This window comes from Scyliorhinus torazame, chromosome 4, assembly GCF_047496885.1.
Source record: "Scyliorhinus torazame isolate Kashiwa2021f chromosome 4, sScyTor2.1, whole genome shotgun sequence".
NCBI lineage: Eukaryota > Metazoa > Chordata > Chondrichthyes > Carcharhiniformes > Scyliorhinidae > Scyliorhinus > Scyliorhinus torazame.
Genome location: NC_092710.1, coordinates 318,879,026 through 318,897,477, shown reverse-complemented (window position 1 = coordinate 318,897,477; position 18,452 = coordinate 318,879,026). Strand labels below are relative to the sequence as shown.

The 18,452-nt window shown below is 45.6% G+C and overlaps 1 protein-coding gene across 14 annotated transcripts in view; it reads right to left on the bottom strand.

The window, feature by feature from the left end:
• Positions 1–18,452, bottom strand: part of rbks (ribokinase) — a 269,106-nt gene that overhangs the window by 221,154 nt on the left and 29,500 nt on the right. For all 14 annotated transcript variants that reach the window (XR_011940817.1, XR_011940818.1, XR_011940820.1 and 11 more), the window contains exon 2: positions 4,859–4,991. Coding sequence is in view for 9 of the 14 variants with exons in the window: in XM_072500141.1 (XP_072356242.1) it covers positions 4,859–4,991 (133 nt within the window). In the remaining 5 variants the exon portion in view is untranslated. The remainder of the gene's footprint in view (positions 1–4,858; positions 4,992–18,452) is intronic.

Here is an 18,452-nt window from a genome sequence, read left to right as displayed (position 1 = left end):
GCCCTTAGTGTCCAAAATTGCCCTTAGTGTTGGGTCGGGTTACTGGGTTTTGGGAATAGGATGGAGGTGTGGGCTTGGGTAGGGTGCTCTTTCAAAGAACCGGTGCAGACTCGATGGGCCAAATGGCCTCCTTCTGCACTGTAAATTCTATGATATGTTCCTCATCCCCATTTTCCTGCCTTCTCCCCATAATCCCCAATGCCCTTATTAATCAAGAAATTCACCGATTAATCAAGGACACCGGGTTTGTGCTTGAGGTGCTGTTATCTACAGGGTTACAGACCAAGAACTGGAAGGTGGAATTAGACAGAATCCTTTGAGCATAAGAACTAGGAGAAGGAGTAGGCAATTTATCCTCTTGAACCTGCTCCACGATCATGGCTAGTCTCATCATGGCCTCATCTCCACCGTCCTGCCCATTCTCCGTAACCTTTCAATCCATTACTAATTAAAAATCCATCTAACTCCTCCTTAGATTTATTCACTGTCCCAGCATCCACCGCACTCTGGGGTAACGAATTCCACAATTCACGACCCTTTGGGAGAAGTAGTTTCTCCTCATCTCTGCTTTAAATTTGCTACCCCTTATCCTGAGACTGTGAGCTCTCATTCTAGAATGCCCCACAAGAAGCATCCATACCTTTTATCATCACACATACTTCAATTTGATCTCCCCTCTTTTAAACTCTAGAGAGTTTGGCCTAAACTGCTCAATGTCTCCATTAAACAAACCCCTCGGGCGCGATTCTCCGGAAAGATTTCGGAGTGTGGTAGCGAGCGGGAACTGCCACAAGCCTCCCGGTGCTGGGCCCGTGAGGCCGGCAATATTATTCAACTTTAATTGGTCCACTTAGCAGGCTTCTCGACGCAAATGAAGGCTCGCCAGCCCCCCGCTAACAAGGTCGAACAGCACTTAATCAGCTCTTGCACAGCCAACCCCAGCCAGCCCGCAACAATGACACCCAGGAGACCGGCTCCAAGATTCAGAAATGCAAATCTGGCCAGACTCTTGGATGCAGTGGAGGCCAGGAGGGATGTCCGGTTCTCCTGAAGGACCTGGAGGGTCAGTCGCAGGGCAGCAAATGCTGGCTTGCAAGAGATGGCGGCAGCTGTGAGCGCTGGGTGTGAGCAGGAAGACTGGCATCCAGTGCCGGAAAAAAGTCAATAACCTACACCGAGTAACACGTGGGAGTTGACACCAAACCCCGCACCCCCCCTCCCACCCCCCCATCCCCTCACCCCCCCACAAGACCTTTCCGCCCACATGAGAGCATCCACCCCCATATTCTCGATGCGGCTCCCAACCCTCCCTTCACTCCCCCTCTCCCTTCAACTCCCCCAACCTTTCCTTCACACGCCACCTCCTTGTGGACTTGGCACCATGTGGAGGAGGAGGAGGATAACCCCTCCTGGTGTCCGTCAAGCTCACTGTAGCCCTGAACCTCTATGCCTCAGGATCATTCCAGGGCTTGAGCGGGGACTTGTGCGGCATCTCACAAGCTACAGCTCACAAGTGCATCTGTGCGGTCACGGATGCCCTGTTTGCCTGGGAAATAAACTATATAAACTTTGACATGGACCAGGCCTAACAAGGCAGGGCAGCAGGATTCTCCGCCATCCATGGGATGCCTCGGGTCCAGGGGCTAATAGATGGTAAGCATGTCACCTTGTGCTCACTGGATGTTCTGGGAGTGTTCTATATCAACAGGACAGGGTTCCACTCCCTGAACATCCAGCTCGTGTGCAATCACCACATGAAGATCATGCATGTGTATGCATGCTTCCTAGGGCATGTGCATGACAGCTACATCCTGGGCAAGTTGGACATCCCCAGCCTCTTCGAGTACCATCCCAGGATGACCGGTTAGCACTTGGGGGTTAAGGGGTACCCGCTGAGGACCTGGCTAATGACACTAGTATGGAGGCTGGTGACCCGATGCGGCCACCTGGTCTGTCATTGAGCGGTGCATCGGATTGCTCAAAATGCGGTTCTGATGCCTCGACCACTCTGCTGGTGCACTGCAGTACACTGCCCCCCCCCTACCCTCCCCAGGGGGCTGCCACTTTGTGGTGGTCTGCTATGTTCTCCACAATCTAGCATGGGAGTGGAGCGGTGTGCTGGAGGGGGAGGAACATGTGGCCACCTCGGAGGAGGAGAAGGGTTACGCGCCGGACCAGGAGAGGACAAGCCCAGGTAGAACCTCCAGAAACAGCCGGAGGATGGAAGACAGGGGGCAGCGGCAAGGGTCAAGCAGGCCTGGAAGACCCTTATCTTCGCCCACTTCACATAGGATGTGATCTCGTCCGTCATTCCACCTCTCCCTGGTCCACCCCTCCCGCCAACACCCCCAAATCCCATCCTCCCAGGGTCTGCGTAACATCACTCCAGGGTGATGGGATTGTGTCGGCACTGTCAGCGGGTCACGGTCGAGGACAGGGGGGTGATGATAACCCACAGAGAGCTGAGTGCTGGTGCTCCTCAATCTATGCCAGACTAACCTCTGCCTGTCCGTGAGTGCTTGTTCACCCCCACCGTTTGCCCGTGGTATTGTAGCCACCTGGGTTGGCCACTTCACGACTTAAAATGGAGATCCGCAAAGAATGCTGGGAAATTCAATCAAGCCAGGAAAAACAAGCAGGTGAAAGTTTCCTGTGTATTAGAACTTGCAGAAACCCAGACAGCACTGAAACTAACAACCATCTGCATATTAATGAGCGATCCCCAGGAACAATTGGAAACATTTAAGGTAAACAAGGCCAAGCCAGACTCCTCGGCGCCAGCAGGAGCCAAGACAAAGGAAGGCCAACGGACTCTTAGGAACCGCCCAGCGATCAGGGAACAGCTCCAGTATTGGAGAAATCGATCCAAGTGATCAGAACTTAGTCCAATCACTTGGAACCAGGTACGGGGTCCGCCCAAAAGGGCGTGAAGCCCCTGGGGACTATAAAATAGAGTCCCCAAGTTCAATTTGTCCTTCTTGGCAGGGTCACTCAGCAGCTTGAAACAACCCTTGACGTGACCTGCCTAGCCGCTACATCAACCAAGTAAGTCTCCAGTCAACGCATGCTACGAGGTAGGCGCTCCTAGCTACCAGTCTATACCAGCTTTGAATCCTGAAAAGAATCAGGATCTCAGAATCGAACGAAAGGTCATTTGTTCCCCTGACCTGGTGGGCCAGTTCCAAAGCTAAGTATAGGCCTTTTAGTGTTAGAGATAGTCTAGTAAGTAGAGTTTTCTGCACGAGTAGTGATTGTGTATAATAAATGTGTTTTGATTTGAATCTTACTAACTGGTGTATTGAGTTATTGATCAGCACTTGAACTTGAACCTCATGGTGGTATCATAAAGATACCTGGCGACTCTAGAGCAAAGGTTACAGAAACAGAGCAAATTAAGTAAAGACACAACGAGCAACATTTAAGCGGCAACCAAAAGTTAGCAACAGTATGTCAATGGGATGAGGATAACCAAGGAAAGAGGAGGCAATCTGTGTGTGGAATAGAGCACATTGGCAAGGTGCTGAACTAATATTTCATATCCGTCTTCACCCAACAGAATAAGGAAATAGATATGGAACTCAGGGAGAAACTGCGAGGTTCTTGAGCAAATTGACATAGGGAGTGATAAGGTATTGGAGTTGTTGGCAGGCTTCAAAGTGAACAAATTCCAGGTGGCAGGACTGGTTAATAGGGCAGTTAGAAGGCATATGGGACACTTGCCTTTATCAATTGAGGCATAGATTTAAAAAACAGGGAGATCATGTTGGAATTGTATAGAATTTTGGTGAGGCCACAACTCGAGTAATGTGTGCAGTTCTGGTCGCCACATTATAGGAAGGATGTGGTTGCACTGGAGGGGATGCAGAGGCGATTCACCAGAATGTTGCATGGGATGGAACATTTAGGTTACGAAGAGAGGATGGATAGGCTAGAGTTGTTTTTGCTGGAGCAGAGAAGATTGAGGAACGACCGGATCGAGATGTACAAGATTATGAGGGGCATGGACAGAGTGGATAGGGAGCAGCTGTTCCCCTTAGTTGAAGGGTCAGTTACGAGAGGACAAAAGTTCAAGGTGAGGGGCATGAGGTTTAGGGGAATGTGAGGAAAAACCTTTTTACCCAGAGGGTGGTGACGGTCTGGAATACACTGCCTGGGAGGGTGGTCAAGGCGGGTTACCTCACATCCTTTAAAAGTACCTGGATGAGCACTTGGCATGTCATAACATTCAAGGCTATGGGGCAAAGTGTGGGCAAATGGGATTAGGTAGGCAGGTCAGGTGTTTTTCATGTGTCAATGCAGACTCGATGAGCCAAAGGGCCTCTTCTGCTCTGTAATTATGTTGAAGAAGCTGGGGTTTTCTTTGGAGCATAGGCGTTGAGGTGTGCAAGTTTATGACCAGTCTAGATAATGCAAAGGAAAGCTGCTCCCATTAGCTGATGGTCCAAGCACTCAGGGTTCACAAAATTAAAGGTTTTGAGAAAGAGATACAGGGTTCTTTTAAGGCAGAATTTTTTTTAATGCAATGAGTGCTAAAGTCCTGGAACACTGCCTAGGAGGTTGGTGGAAACCGACGATGGACCATTTCAAAAGAAAATTACATGGACACCCAAGGCAGATAAAACTTGTGTGGATTACGGGGATAAAACAAGGACTAATATTGACAGGATTGATTCCTTCTGTGCCGTAATAACTCCATGAATGTGCACTAACTATAATGCCAGTATTGCCTATTTTTCGGTAGGCAACTTTAAGGACTTGGCAGGTCCTTGGAACTTGGAAGGGTCAAGTTCTCCTCATGGTCCTTGCTTCCATGCCAAAGATACAAACTATTAGTCTAAAACTTGTTTTTCAGTCTTACCTTGCTAACCATTGCTGATTTGGCTCCAAGCCGTGCTGCCTGGATACACTGATTGGCCCCTTTCCCTCCAAATCCAATGAAAAACTTATGTCCGTGTATGGTTTCACCCGCCTTGGGTAAACGTGGTGTATAACTATTGAAAAAGAACAAAAACAATTTCAAATACAATCGCTGAGTATTATGGCATTCCATACATTCCCGCAGCACTCACTTTACCAATATTAATTTTCTAGACAGTACTTATGCTTATTCGGAGGATCACAAGTGCAACCCAGAGTGTAAGGGACTGTCCTTCCTGCTGATTCCCTTTTTCCCTTTCTCTATGTTTGATGCTTAATGGACATGTATCTTTAAGTGTGTTCTCTCTCTGTGTCTACAGTGAAAACCATTACATGTTGCAAACAGAGACCTGGATCTGAAAGCTTACTCTGAAGGAAGATCTGCTTCAAAATAACCATCTGAAACAAAGACTCTTTTTCCTTTTACTTATTATTTTCTCCCCTCTCCACCCATGTGTTTGTCTGTCTTATATGTCTGTGAGGGTGGGAGCAAGTTAAAATGAGGGATAGTGAATGAGTAGCATTTCCCACATATTTCATTATAGCTTTTGTTACTAATAAAGAGTAATTGTTTTTACTTTGACAAACCTGGTGACTATCATTATTGGGCATCCAAGGGCCAAAGACTTTGGGCATTTTTCTAAGAATTATTGGTTAATTCAATTGTGTTGCGACTCTGGGTCAAGGGAGGCTGGAATTGACCGTGCCCTAGCCAGGATTCGTAATAAGAGTGAAATGCCTTTAAATGTTCCCCCTCTCCATGAAGGAAAATGCATTCATTGAGCTCTCCCATCACTTCCAATGCTGTAGGCCTCTAGAATAAAATTGGCCTCACATAGGAACACCAAGGCAGCCAAGAGTCTCGGAATTGTTCATTTTTCATTCTGCCCAACCTGCTGAATTATTTTAAACCTTGTAGGTTTTTCAGAAGAGCAAGCTTATTTATTAAGACCGAATTAGATTACAATTTGCACATATTAGGGTACAGGCTGAAATTAACAGATTTGAATTCCATGCAATTGGATTTGACCGACATATATTTCCTGTATGTTCATTTATCGATTGTTCCCACGCGTCATTCTCCAAAAACACAACGCATAGGCGCTATGTACTCGTCACAATTTCTGCCTTCATGCAGTGTAAATGACAGAATTGAGGAACAACTGCAGTTCATTATTTAGATGTCCTATCAGAACAGGATTAAAGGCGTAACTTTCCATTACATTGTACAACTGCATTGATTGTGTTTTTGTGTGGAGCTATTCCCCTGCCCCACAGCACCCCCTGAAAACATAAGCGCTTAACCAAGGGCAACATAAGAATTAAGAGTATGCCATAGGGCCCCTCATGCCTGCTCTGCAATTCAATGAGAGAACAATTGATCTTCTGTTCGAATTTCATTTTCCCACCTTATTCCCATATCTTTTGATTCAAATGACCAATAATATACTGATCTCAGCCTTGAACAAACTCGATGACTGAGCATCGACAGCGCTCGGAATTAAAGATTTCAAAAGACTCACAATCCGCAGTGAAGAAATGTCTCCTCATCTCAGTTCTAATTGGCCATCCCCTTATTCTGAAAGTTAGTTCTGGACTCCCTAGTCAGGGAAAACAGCCTCTGACCCATTCGGTTGTGCAAGAAAATTACAGGAATGCAAGTTATTGGCAAAGGCATCCATACATGTGCACCTTTCAGCAGGAGTCACTGAATTGTTATCCCAGGTGATCTGCTGCCAATTCTCTCAACCACTTAATGCCATTCCTAACTCGACATAGAACAGACACCAAATTCGGCAGTCCATGTTTTGTGTGACAGTTATATGTTTTGTTCAAGAAAAAGTTAAACCAGCACATTCCTTTAAAGTATTTGAAGTAATAATTCTTCATTTCTGATCAGCTCATATTTCAGCATGTGAAACATGACATTCATCCCCTGTACGTCATTGAATCATTGTTTTGACATTTAATACCAGAATTTGGTAATAGGTAACTTAATATGTCAGTAATAAAAATAAATGTGTTTGTACTCCACCAGGAATTCACTTAGACAGTTCCTAACTAATCCCAGAAGAGACATGTTCGGAGAAATTGTTGCTTGACCACAAGCATTTAAATGCAGTAACCGAAAGAGCATTTTTCCCTGAAGCTGCAACAAAATTGAATAATTAATTGTCAAGAGTTTCTTTTAAAGATGGTCCTAGCTTTCTTTCTCTCATGGTTTCCTCCCTGGAACTAAATATTCTTCCCTGGAACAGATATTAGGGATGAGCTTTCAGCAAAATCAATATGGTAATCAATAGGGAATTGTAGATAATGGAGAATTTTTACATGCAGTGATCAAACTGTTAATGGATTTTGTTGCTTATACAGGCTGTCTTGGCATCTTATTAAAATCATTTTGTTTGGAGTAGGGGATGTAATAAGTTCCACGATGGAAACCATACATTCTGAATAACTAAAACAAATACATGCATTAAAAAATGGATGATGCCATTTTAAAGATGTTTGTTCACTGAATTAACAGGCTAGAACTTACTCAAAATCATAACATCATGTTAATGACACATGGCATTATTACTATGCAACAGGGAATTCAGAGATAGTGTCGGTTGTGAATCTCCAGAATTTTGGTCACTTTTTCATTTATTTATTCACTAGATGTGAGGCATTGCAGGCGTTTATAGCCGCTGCCTAGATGCTCTTGAAAAGATGGCGGCGAGCCAGCTTTGTATTGCTGCAGTCCATGGGTGAAGGTACTCCCACAGCGTTGTTAGAAAGGGAATTGCATGATTATTGTCCAGTGATGAAGGAGGATCAGGAGGTATCTCTTGGTCAGAATGGTGCGGAACATGGAGGTGATGTTCCCACACGCCTGCTGCACTAGTCCTTCTCTAAATGGTGGTCCACATGGTGCAAAATGCAGCCATGTGCACCAGTGGGAGGGGTGATTTGTTTTTCAATTTTTCCAATTAAGGGACAATTTAGTGTGGCTAATCCACCAACCCTACAGATCTTTAGGTTGTGGGTGTGAGACCCACGCAGACAAGGGGAAATTGTGCAAACTCCAAACCTGAGGCCGGGATCGAACTTGTGTCCTTGGCATCGTGAGGCAGCAGTGATAACCACTGTGCCACCTTGCTGCCCTGTGGAGGTGATTTTAAGAAGTGGTTGAAGCGGGTTGCTACATCCTAAATGGTGGAGAGATTCTGGAGTGATGATGAGGATGGGAATGTTCATGAAGCCTCCTCCTTAACTAGTTGTTTAATTGCCCACCAGCATTCATCATAATGTGGCAGGATTGCAGCATTTTGAACTGTGGGATTTCTTAGATATGTCTATGGAATGTTGCTTCTGTCATTGGCATCTCATTTTCAGCTATGCCTCCTGGTACTGCTCCTGGCATGCTCTCCTGCATGTTTCATTGAACTAGAGTTGGTCTCCTGGATTAAAGATAATTGAGTGGTGGGAGAAATGTCAGGTCATAGGGCTACATATTATGGTGCCTACTGGATGCAGTGTTTTGAGCAGCCAGATTTGTTTGCGATCTATTTCATTCAGCACATTGGCACTGCCACTCAACACTATGGTGGGTATACTCACTGTGAAAATGGGACTTTGTCTCCACAAGCACTGCATAGTGGTTAATCCTACCAATATCATTATTGATGAATCCATCTGTGACAAGTAAATCTGTAGGTCTGACCAGCTGGTGGGCCTGGACATGGAATGGTGATGAAGGAGTCTGGGGACGTTGGCTGGAAGGTACGATTTTGCATGTTGGCCTATTGTTTGATTACTCTGTGAGACATCGACCTCAACAATGGCATGAGGCCACAACATTAGCGAAGAGGACTTGGAAGGTCAACTGGTTGGGTATGCCCCTGTCAAATCTCGTCTAGATCAAAGTCAAGTGGTCCTTTCTATTTTATTCTTATTTGAAGCCAATCAACTTCTTTAGCCCAGAAATTGAAAATGAACCCCAACAGTTTTATTTATTCAGAATATGCTTTGTTCCAAGATGTTTCAGTCTTAATTTTATTCTTTCTCTTTTCTTGTGCATACTGTTTTGGTATTATTTTTTCCCCACTCACTTCATCCAATTTTTTCCCCCCGCTTATCTTTTTCTGTACTGGACTTGATTCTATTGAGCCCCCTTCTCAGTTCTCATGAGATATACTGCTTATCTCACCGTTCACTAAGGTCCCTTGCTTTTGTCTTACAAGACATATTGCAAGCTACCCCACTCTGCTAAGATCGATTCCCATTAAATTTTTATTTCCGTATTTAATATTAATTTGAGCAACAGAAAAACGGGCCTTGAATGTGAAATCCTGAGATCTAAATACTATTTTATAAGTGTTCGACATTTCATATAAATTAGTCACAAATACAAAGGCTTGGGTTTTCATCATGGAGGCTGGGAGCAGGAGTTGGGGAAATTCACAGCTTCACACTCCCACCTTTGGGAGAAAATGCCCGCAAAGATGGGATTTTCATTGTCGGGTGAGTGCAAGCTGCAATCGAGCCAGACAGCCTGGAAAAGAGAGATTGGACATACGTTTCGAATCTTGGTCATCTGGACTCAAACGTTAGCTCTTTTCTCGCCCTACAGATGCTGCCAGACCTGCTGAGATTTTCCAGCATTTTCTTTTTAGGTTGGGGAAAGAGAGATTGGAGGCAGCCACAGGGGCTGCTGAGTGCCAAGCAGGTCCAAAAGTAAGGTCCTCTAGCCCACAACCCATGCTACCTTATTCACCCACATGTCAAGCTATGTCCCCACCACCCCAACATGGTCCCTCATTCTCCCCTATGTCAAGCAATGCCCACCACCCACTCTCATGGCCTCTCATGACCCCTATGCCAACTATAGCACTTCCCTGCCTATTGACCTACTTATACACTGTATAGAACCAATGAACCCTACATTGACAATAGGATGTGTCAATGAAAAGCTTTAAATTCATCATTTTTCTCTATATTAAAAGTCACAGGGCAATAAAAGTGTCAATAGAAACTGCAAACATTTGAAACCTCTTAAAAGTTGTGTAAATAAATATTGTGCAATCGACAGCATAGATTAGAGAGCCACAGCTGTCAATCAAGGGGAACTCTGGAGTTCAGCTGTTTCAACAGGGTAATGGATTCCTGGGCTCTCAGCCGACAATGTATAATGAAACCCCAGTTATACATTTAGGTTAACAGACAGGCAATTGGGGAATTGAAGTTAAATAAAAGGGTTATTCTGGAAAGAATGTTGGACAAACGTCTTCAAATTAGAATAAACTTTGTTTTTGTATTTGAAGAGGTTTGTAATGCTGAAAGTCAAGTAGCCAACAAGGACAGTTCTGCACTCTGAAAAATGGGAGGGATTCTTGCATTCTGGCCAATTGCCCACACCACTCTTATGGATCTTACTAAAATTTGCAGTGTTTATTCTGGTGTTCTGTGGTATAGAACTGAATCTTATTAAATAAGAGCAGACCATTGTTAAAATTCAGAGGAAATGGACCACAGGTTTACAGGAAACATTCCCGACAACTTCCTTACTTTTGATAAATTCCTGCGCTTTACTGAAATTGAAAAGGAAATTGTAAAAAAAAGCATAAAGAAAACAAATTAGCCACTCATTATGATTCTTTTTTCCCTTCCTAGATTAACAGGACACATGTCATTATCCATTAATGAATCACCTTCCTGATCTCAAGCAATCCATTGAAAACATGTGAGATGTAATGCAACTGCAAAAAGACATGAACATAAATTACCACATCTTAACTTCACGGAGTACAAATTCCTTACTTGCTGAGCTTCCTTCCCAATTAAATGGGCACACTCTCATAAAGCTAAATTTGAGTTCTTAATGATCCACAGTTTGACGAATTCAAGTTTCATGATGGAGAATCTCACACATAATTTAAATGCTATTACCAACACAACTGCAGAATATGCTGAAAAGGAAATATCTTCCGCTATGCAATGTTGCAGCCATTTCTCTTCATAGGAAATGTTTTATAACCAAATCAATGCCCAGCAAGGATTTTAATCCACCCATCAGTAAATGAGCTGGATCACCATTAGTCCAATCCAGGTTATACCATTTTATATGGTATTACACTATTTTAAACATGGTCAGCTTGAAGTACTCAGGCAACATAATAAATTTGCCCCATTCATTTTGCATCTCATAGGAAAAGATGTGAAACACCAAATAGAATGGGAAGAATAAGTAAACTACTTTTATTGCGGTTAAATTACCTTATATTAAATCAAGAGAAGCAAGTCCTTTTTGAGTTTGTGAAAGACCGTTTTGCAAAGAATAAAGACAGACGTGATCTGATAATTGGCCACATGCTGCCGTCCCTACTAGGCCACACACCCATTCCATGGGGATCCACTTGTCTTATGCGACTGGACTGCATTCTCTGTATTCTTCAAAGAGAAAAACATCTGGGTTTGATCAGGAAGCCCATAAAAATTGTTTTGAAACAGCCGCAAAAGTCCAGTATGCCAGTTGCACTTTAATACAGATTTTTATAGCTGGCGATATTTTCAAATTTTAAAAATAGGTTAAAAATGGAATACTGCTAAAGTTTCATATTTTGACAGAACTCGATCTTTGTAGTAATGTTCCTTCATTAAAAAAAACACTCATGGATTATGAGTAATTTTGGCCATGGTATTGTTGGGCTCTAAAGACAGCTGGTAAACTAATCTGCGCCATGGCATATAAAAATGCAAAATAAATGCCCTCATGACAGGAGCAGGTCAATTGTCAAGAAGCTTGGCCCCGGACAGGCTGAAGTCAAGTTAGTTAGAAATTAACTTGAAAAATTAACAGGCCTAAAGAATAATTAAAAAAATAAAATTGAACTATTTCATTCAAATCGCTCAGTTAAGTTATAAAAATGTGAGTCCTGATGAAATGGGTAATGTGGCTGCTGTTTAGCATTAACATTTCCATGGTAAGGCTACTCCTGTCACAACACTGTTAGCAGGGGTTGAGGACACTAAGTACTCAGCAATTGTGGTCTCAGATCATGCACCACACTGGATAGACCTACAGGCAGACAGGGGAATGTCCCAGCGTCCACAGTGGAGACTAGATACAGGGCTGTTAGCGGATGAGGGGATCTGTGAGCGAGTGAGAGAGGCCATTCAGGGGTACATAAAGATCAATGACATGGCAGAGACTGCAGCTGGGGTGGTCTGGGAGGCACTGAAAGCGGTCATTAGAGGGGAATGTATTTCAGTTCGAGCCCACGGGGATAGAACTCAGTGGTCAGAGCTGGACAGGTTGGTACAGGTGGACAGGAGATATTCGGAGTCTCCAAATGAGGAGCTGCTGAAGGAGCGTCAGAGACTTCAAATGGAGTTTGGGCTCCTTTCCACAGGAAAGGCAGAGGGTCAGCTGAGGAGGGTAAAAGGGGCAATATATGAACATGGGGAGATAGCTGGCAGGATGCTGGCGCATCAGCTGAGGAAACAGGAGGTGGAGAGAGAAATAGAGAAAATAAAGGATTTGAGAGGGAAGACGGTGACGGACCCGGGGGCGGTGAATGAAGTGTTCCGGGAATTTTATAGCCAGCTATAGGAGTCGGAACCCCCGGTTGGGGAGGAGGGCATGAATCAATTCCTGGGGAGGCTAGAGTTCCCGAAGGTAAATGAGTTGGTGGAGGCCCTGGGGGGCCCGATTGGGCTTGGGGAGGTGATGGATGGACTGGGGCGATGCAATCGGGTAAAGCCTGACGGATTCCCAGTGGAATTCTATAAGAAGTTCTCTGGGTTACTGGGGCCGCTCCTGGTTAAGTATTTTAACGAGTCTAAGGAGCTGGGAGTACTCCCCCCAACGTTATCACAGGCATCAATTTCTCCCATCCTGAAGCGTGACAAGCATCCGGAGAGCTGTGGATCGTACAGGCCTATCTCCCTCTTGAATATAGATGCCAAATTATTGGCAAAGATCCTGGCCACTCGAATAGAGGGTGGTGTCCTGGAGATAATTGGGGAACGATCAGACTGGATTAGTAAAGGGCAGGCACCTGACATCCAACATTAGACGTCTTCTTAATGTAATCATGATGCCAGTGGAGAGGTGCGAGTGGAGTGGAAGTATCTATGGGATATTTTAGGCAGGTTTGGGTAAGGATTTGTGGAGTGGGTCCGGCTACTGTACCAGGCCCCGGTGGCAAATGTAAGAACTAACCAAGTTCGGTCGGAATACTGACTTTGTCAGAGGACAAGCCAGGGATCCCCGCTCTCCCCATTACTGTTTGCCATGGCCATAGAGCCCTAAGCAATGGCTCTGAGAGCAGCGAATACCTGGAGGGGTATAGAACATAGAATAGTACAGCACAGGTGAGAGAAGGGGGTGGGGGGATGACCGAAATCACGGAGGTATTAGGTGAATTTGGGCGATTTTCAGGCTAAAAGTTAAATATGGGAAAGAGCGAGATGTTCGTGATTCAGGCACGGGGCAGGAAAGGAGGCTGAAGGAGCTACCTTTTAAAGTGGTTAGGAAGAGTTTTAGGTATCAGTGGGTCCAAGTGGCCAAGGATTGGGGGCAGCTTCACAAGTTAAATTTGGGCAAAGCAGTGGCTGAGAAGGGATGGGCCATGCTCCCACTGACGCTGGCGGGGAGGGTTCAGACGGTGAAGATGACGGTCCTTCCGAGACTGCTTTTCTTTTTCCAGTGTCTCCTGCTTTTTGTCCCAAAGGCTTTTTTCAGAAGTATGAATGCGGCGATATCCAGGTTTATATGGGCGGGTAAACCCCGAGAGTAAAGAGGACACTCCTGGAAAGGGCCCGCAGGGAAGGGGATTGTCTCTCCAGAGCTTTATTAACTATTACTGGGCTGCCAACATATCGATGGTCAGGAAGTGGCTAGTGGGGGAGGGGCTGGCCTGGAAGTGGATGGAGATGACATCCTGCAAAGGTACGAGTCTGGAGGCTTTACTGACAGCGCCCCTGCTGTTCTCGCCGGCTTGGTAGTCCACAAATTCTGTGGTGGTGGCAACCCTGAGGGTGTGGGGGCAATGGAGGCAGCATATGAGACTGGAGGGGGCGTCAGTGTGGTCACCGATCTGTGACAATCACCGGTTTGTCCCGGGGGGGCTGGATGGGGGCTTTAAGGTATGGCAGCGGGCAGGGATTGAGAGGTTTGGGGATCTATTCATCCAGGAGGGCTTTCCGACCTTGGAGACATTAGAGGAGGAATTTGATTTGCCGGGTGGGAACGGGTTTTGGTGTCTTCAAGCGCGGGGCTTTGTACGGTGACAGGTTCCAATCTTTCCTCGCCACCCCCTGAGGGGACTACAGGATAAGGTGCTGTCAAAAACAGGGGTTGGAGGTGGGAAGGTTTCGGATATATACAGGGAATTGTTAGAGTAGGAAGCGGCCCCTATCAGAGAGGTGAAGAGGAAGAGGAGCAAGGAGGGGAGCTGGGAACTGAACTGTGGGAAAAAGCCTCGAAAAGGGTAAATGCATCCTCGTCCTGTGCTAGACTTAGCTTGATTCAGTTCAAGGTAGTCCACAGGGACCACATGATGGTAGCTCAGATGAGTAGGTTCTTCGAGGAGGTGGCGGACAGATGGGCGGTGTGGGGGTAGCCCGGCTAACCATGTTCATATGTTTTGGGCATGTCCGAAACTGAGGGAATTCTGGCAGATGTTATGTCGGGGGTGTTGGAATATCCGGGAGGTAAAGGGGGAAGAGGAAGGCCGATATCCTGGCCTTCTCCTCCCTGGTGGCCCAGAGATGAATCTTGCTGAGATGGAGGTTCTCAGAGCCCCCGAAATCAGGAGTGTGGGTCAGCGATATGGTAGAGTTCCTCAGTCTGGAGAAAATCAAGTTCACTCTAAGAGGCTCAATACAGTGATTCACCCGGAGCTGGCAGCTGTTCATCGATTTATTTAACAAAAACTGAACAACTACAGTAAGGGGGGAAAAGGGAAAAAAGTGTGGGGGGGGGGGGGGGGGGGGGGGGGGAGGGAAAATAGGAGGCATGGTAATGTTAAATAAGGACAGGGAATTTGGTATACGGGTAATTGGGGTTAGGGCGGGAGAAGTGGCTACGTGGTTTATTGTTTGTTGTTATTTTAGGGGGTATTTTGTGCATCGACCCACGCAGTTGTTTTAGAAATGTCAATATGTTAAATTGTGAAAATTACAAATGCTTCAATAAAATATTTTCTAAAAAAAAGGCTATTCCTGTCACACAAGTAATTTTATTACAATGGGTGAAACACTCAGTAGGTCAGGCTGCACCTGTAGAGCCAGGACGAAAGGGTTAATGTTTCAGGGCAATGACCTGCTACTCTCCGTACACGCTGCCTGCCTTGCTGAGCATTTCCAGCTTTTTCTGATTTAACTGAAATTTTCTAGCATCTGCTTCGCTTTTTTGTTCAATTGGTATTTGTTACAGTGGGGTTTTGTTTGAACTGAACTTTTAAAAGAATGGTTGGTGAGACAGTCTGCAAGTTCAAGGAATATAAAGGAGAGGAAAAATAAATCTGAGGAAAACTTGTGCCACCCATATAGTTACTGACCCGTTCCAAATTTTGTTGCCACTAAATATGGTCATTAACTCATACAGAATGGCCTAAATCTGTAAAGGATTACTCATAAAAACAAGTAACATGCAAAAAAACTAAATAATCATTGAAGGGTCTGACCACACTCGAGGATTACTCAACATATCCCAATAAAAGATTGAATTGAGGTTGGCTGGAAAAGTGACAAAAAATAATGCTTTTCACTAGGAATCAAGAGTTCACACTTTATCAGCTATTTATGCAGGAAGGCTTGACAATGGGAGAAGAAAAAAAACCTACATTATCAGATGATGTCCCAGTGACCTGTTCTGACACAGTAAATGTAAAATTATAGAAATATTTTCACAATTGCCAAACTGTTGTAATAATTAGAAAAGTTTAAGGACATATACCGGGGACTCTGTAGGATTCTAGTTAGAACCACTATTCGAAAATGAAAATCGCTTATTGTCACAAGTGTAGCCGGTTAAAATGGCTAACTCCCGATTAGAAATGGCAAACGGAAGAGGTTGATGGGAAAATCAGCCAACAGGACTCAAACAGGCAGCTGCAGGCAAAACTGTGTATTCGCCTCTGGGGAGGCCAGACAGAATCAATACCTGCAGCGATCAACATAACAACACACCAGCCATCTGCATATAAATTAGGAATCCCCGGGAACAATATGCTACAAATTAGACACACACCCAACCCAGACCTTTCGGCGCCAGCAGGAGCTGACACAAAGAGAGGTGACTGACCACCTCGAAACCGCCCAATCAAGGAATCGCTCCAGCATTGGAGAATATCGAACCAAGTGATTGGGACCAAGTCCAATCACTTGGAACCAGGTACAAGGTCCGCCCCGAAAGGCAGGAAGCCCCTGGGGACTATAAGAATAGGGGCCAAGTTCAAATCGACCTCTCTTCTCCTCTCCGCACCCTTCGAGACCCTTCTGCTGACCGTCTACAACAGCCGCAAGAACTGTAAGTCTTACTCCAACGCTTGCTATGAGATGGGCACTCCTGACTATCGACCTGTACCCGCTTGGAATCCCGCAGGCTCAGAACCCATACGAAAGGCCATTCGTTTCCCTGACCTGGTGGGCCATTCCCAAAGTTAAGTATTGGCCTGTTAGTTGTAGGAAGTAGCTTAGAAGTAGAATTAATGTACAAGTATTGATTACTGTATATAATAAATGTGCGTTGATTTAACTCTTACTAAGCGGTGTGTTGGATTATTGATCATTACTCGGACTTGAACCACGTGGCGGTATCAGAAAGATACCTGGCGACTCAAGAGTAAAGGTGATAGAACAAGAGCAATTGAACTAAGGTTAAAACGAGCAACACAAGTAGGCTTCAAATGAAGTTACTGTGAAAAGCCCATAGTCGCCACATTCTGGCGCCTGTTCGGGGAGACTGTTACGGGAATTGAACCGTGCTGCTGGCCTGCCTTGGTCTGCTTTCAAAGCCAGTGATTTAGCCCTGTGCTAAACAGCCACTGTACAATCAGCCCCTGTACAATCAAGGGGAAGTGAAGCTGCATAATGAAAATTACAGGTATCAGATTGTGACAGATATTGGAGAGAACATAAAATTTTTATTTTCTCCTAAGAATTTTACTTTATTCTTGCAGCGGCAACCCTGGACTATCCAAAAATCAGCTTGTGCTTTATGCAGGCGATTAACACAGTTTTAGCCACAGACCTGTAGTCAGTATTATTAATGGTCAATTAGCTGTACATACTGCAGTAACACATGAATAAATCTCAGCTGCCCCCTGTCTCTCTACTATTTAACCTCAAATACAAACCACCCAAGCATATATCTTGTAGATGTTTTAGTAGCTGCTCTGGATTTACTTGTTGTCAATAAAACTTGTGAAATCAATCTTAAAAAGTTGATAATTCTTACAAAAACAAGCCAATGCAAAGGGATATAGCAGAACTGTTCCAATCATAATCAGTTCACTCTTCAACAATGCAAAACTGAATCAATATTCCATATTATCATGGATTAAACTCAACCGTTGGCCTTTAAAATAATCATAATTCATTTTATAAACTAAGAAATCTGGATTGAGAGACCAGGGGCGAAATTCTCCAAAATCGGCGCGATGTCCGCCAACCGGCACCAAAAGCGGCGGAAATCAGTCGGGCATCGCACCGCCCCAAAGGTGCGGAATCCTCCGCATCTTGAGCGGCCGAGCCCTAACCTTGAGGGACTAGGCCCGCGCGGGACTGATTTCCGCCCTGACAGCTGGCGGGAAAGGCCTTTGGTGGCCCGCCAGCTGGCGCGGAAATGACTTTGCCGAGCGGCGCATGCGCGGGAGCGTCAGCGGCCGCTCACGGCATCCCCGCGCATGCGCAGTGGAGGGGGCCTCTTCCGCCTCCGCCATGGTGGAAAAGAGTGCCCCCACAGCACAGGCCCGCCGGCCGATCAGTGGGCCCCGATCACGGGCCAGGTCACCGTGGAGGCACCCCCCGGGGCCAGATTCCCCCCCCCCCCACTGCTCCCCAGGACCCCGGAGCCCGTGCCGCCATGTCCCGCCGGTAAGAGAGGTGGTTTAATCCACGCCGGCGGGACAGGCATTCCAGCAGCGGGACTTCGGCCCATCCGGGCCAGAGAATCGCCGGGGGGGGCCCGCCAACCGGCGCAACGCGATTCCCGCCCCCGCCGAATCTGCGATGCCGGAGAATTCGGCAACCGGTGGGGGCAGGATTCACCTCAGCCCCCGGCGATGCTCCGACCCGGCGTAGGGTCAGAGAATCCGCCCCAGGACACCACCATGGTTGTGGGAGAGGTAAATCAGAAATTTGTGATTAGATGACACTATGGTTGGCTTTTAAAGCCCTGCATTGCAATTTAAACTCTTACATTTATTTTCTCATGCCTGAGTGTTTCTTCTACAATGCTTTGCGATGATTTTAAAAGATAAAAGACTTGCTTGTATAAAGCACTTGCTTGGCGTCCTTTTACGTAGCTAACGAACAACATCAGG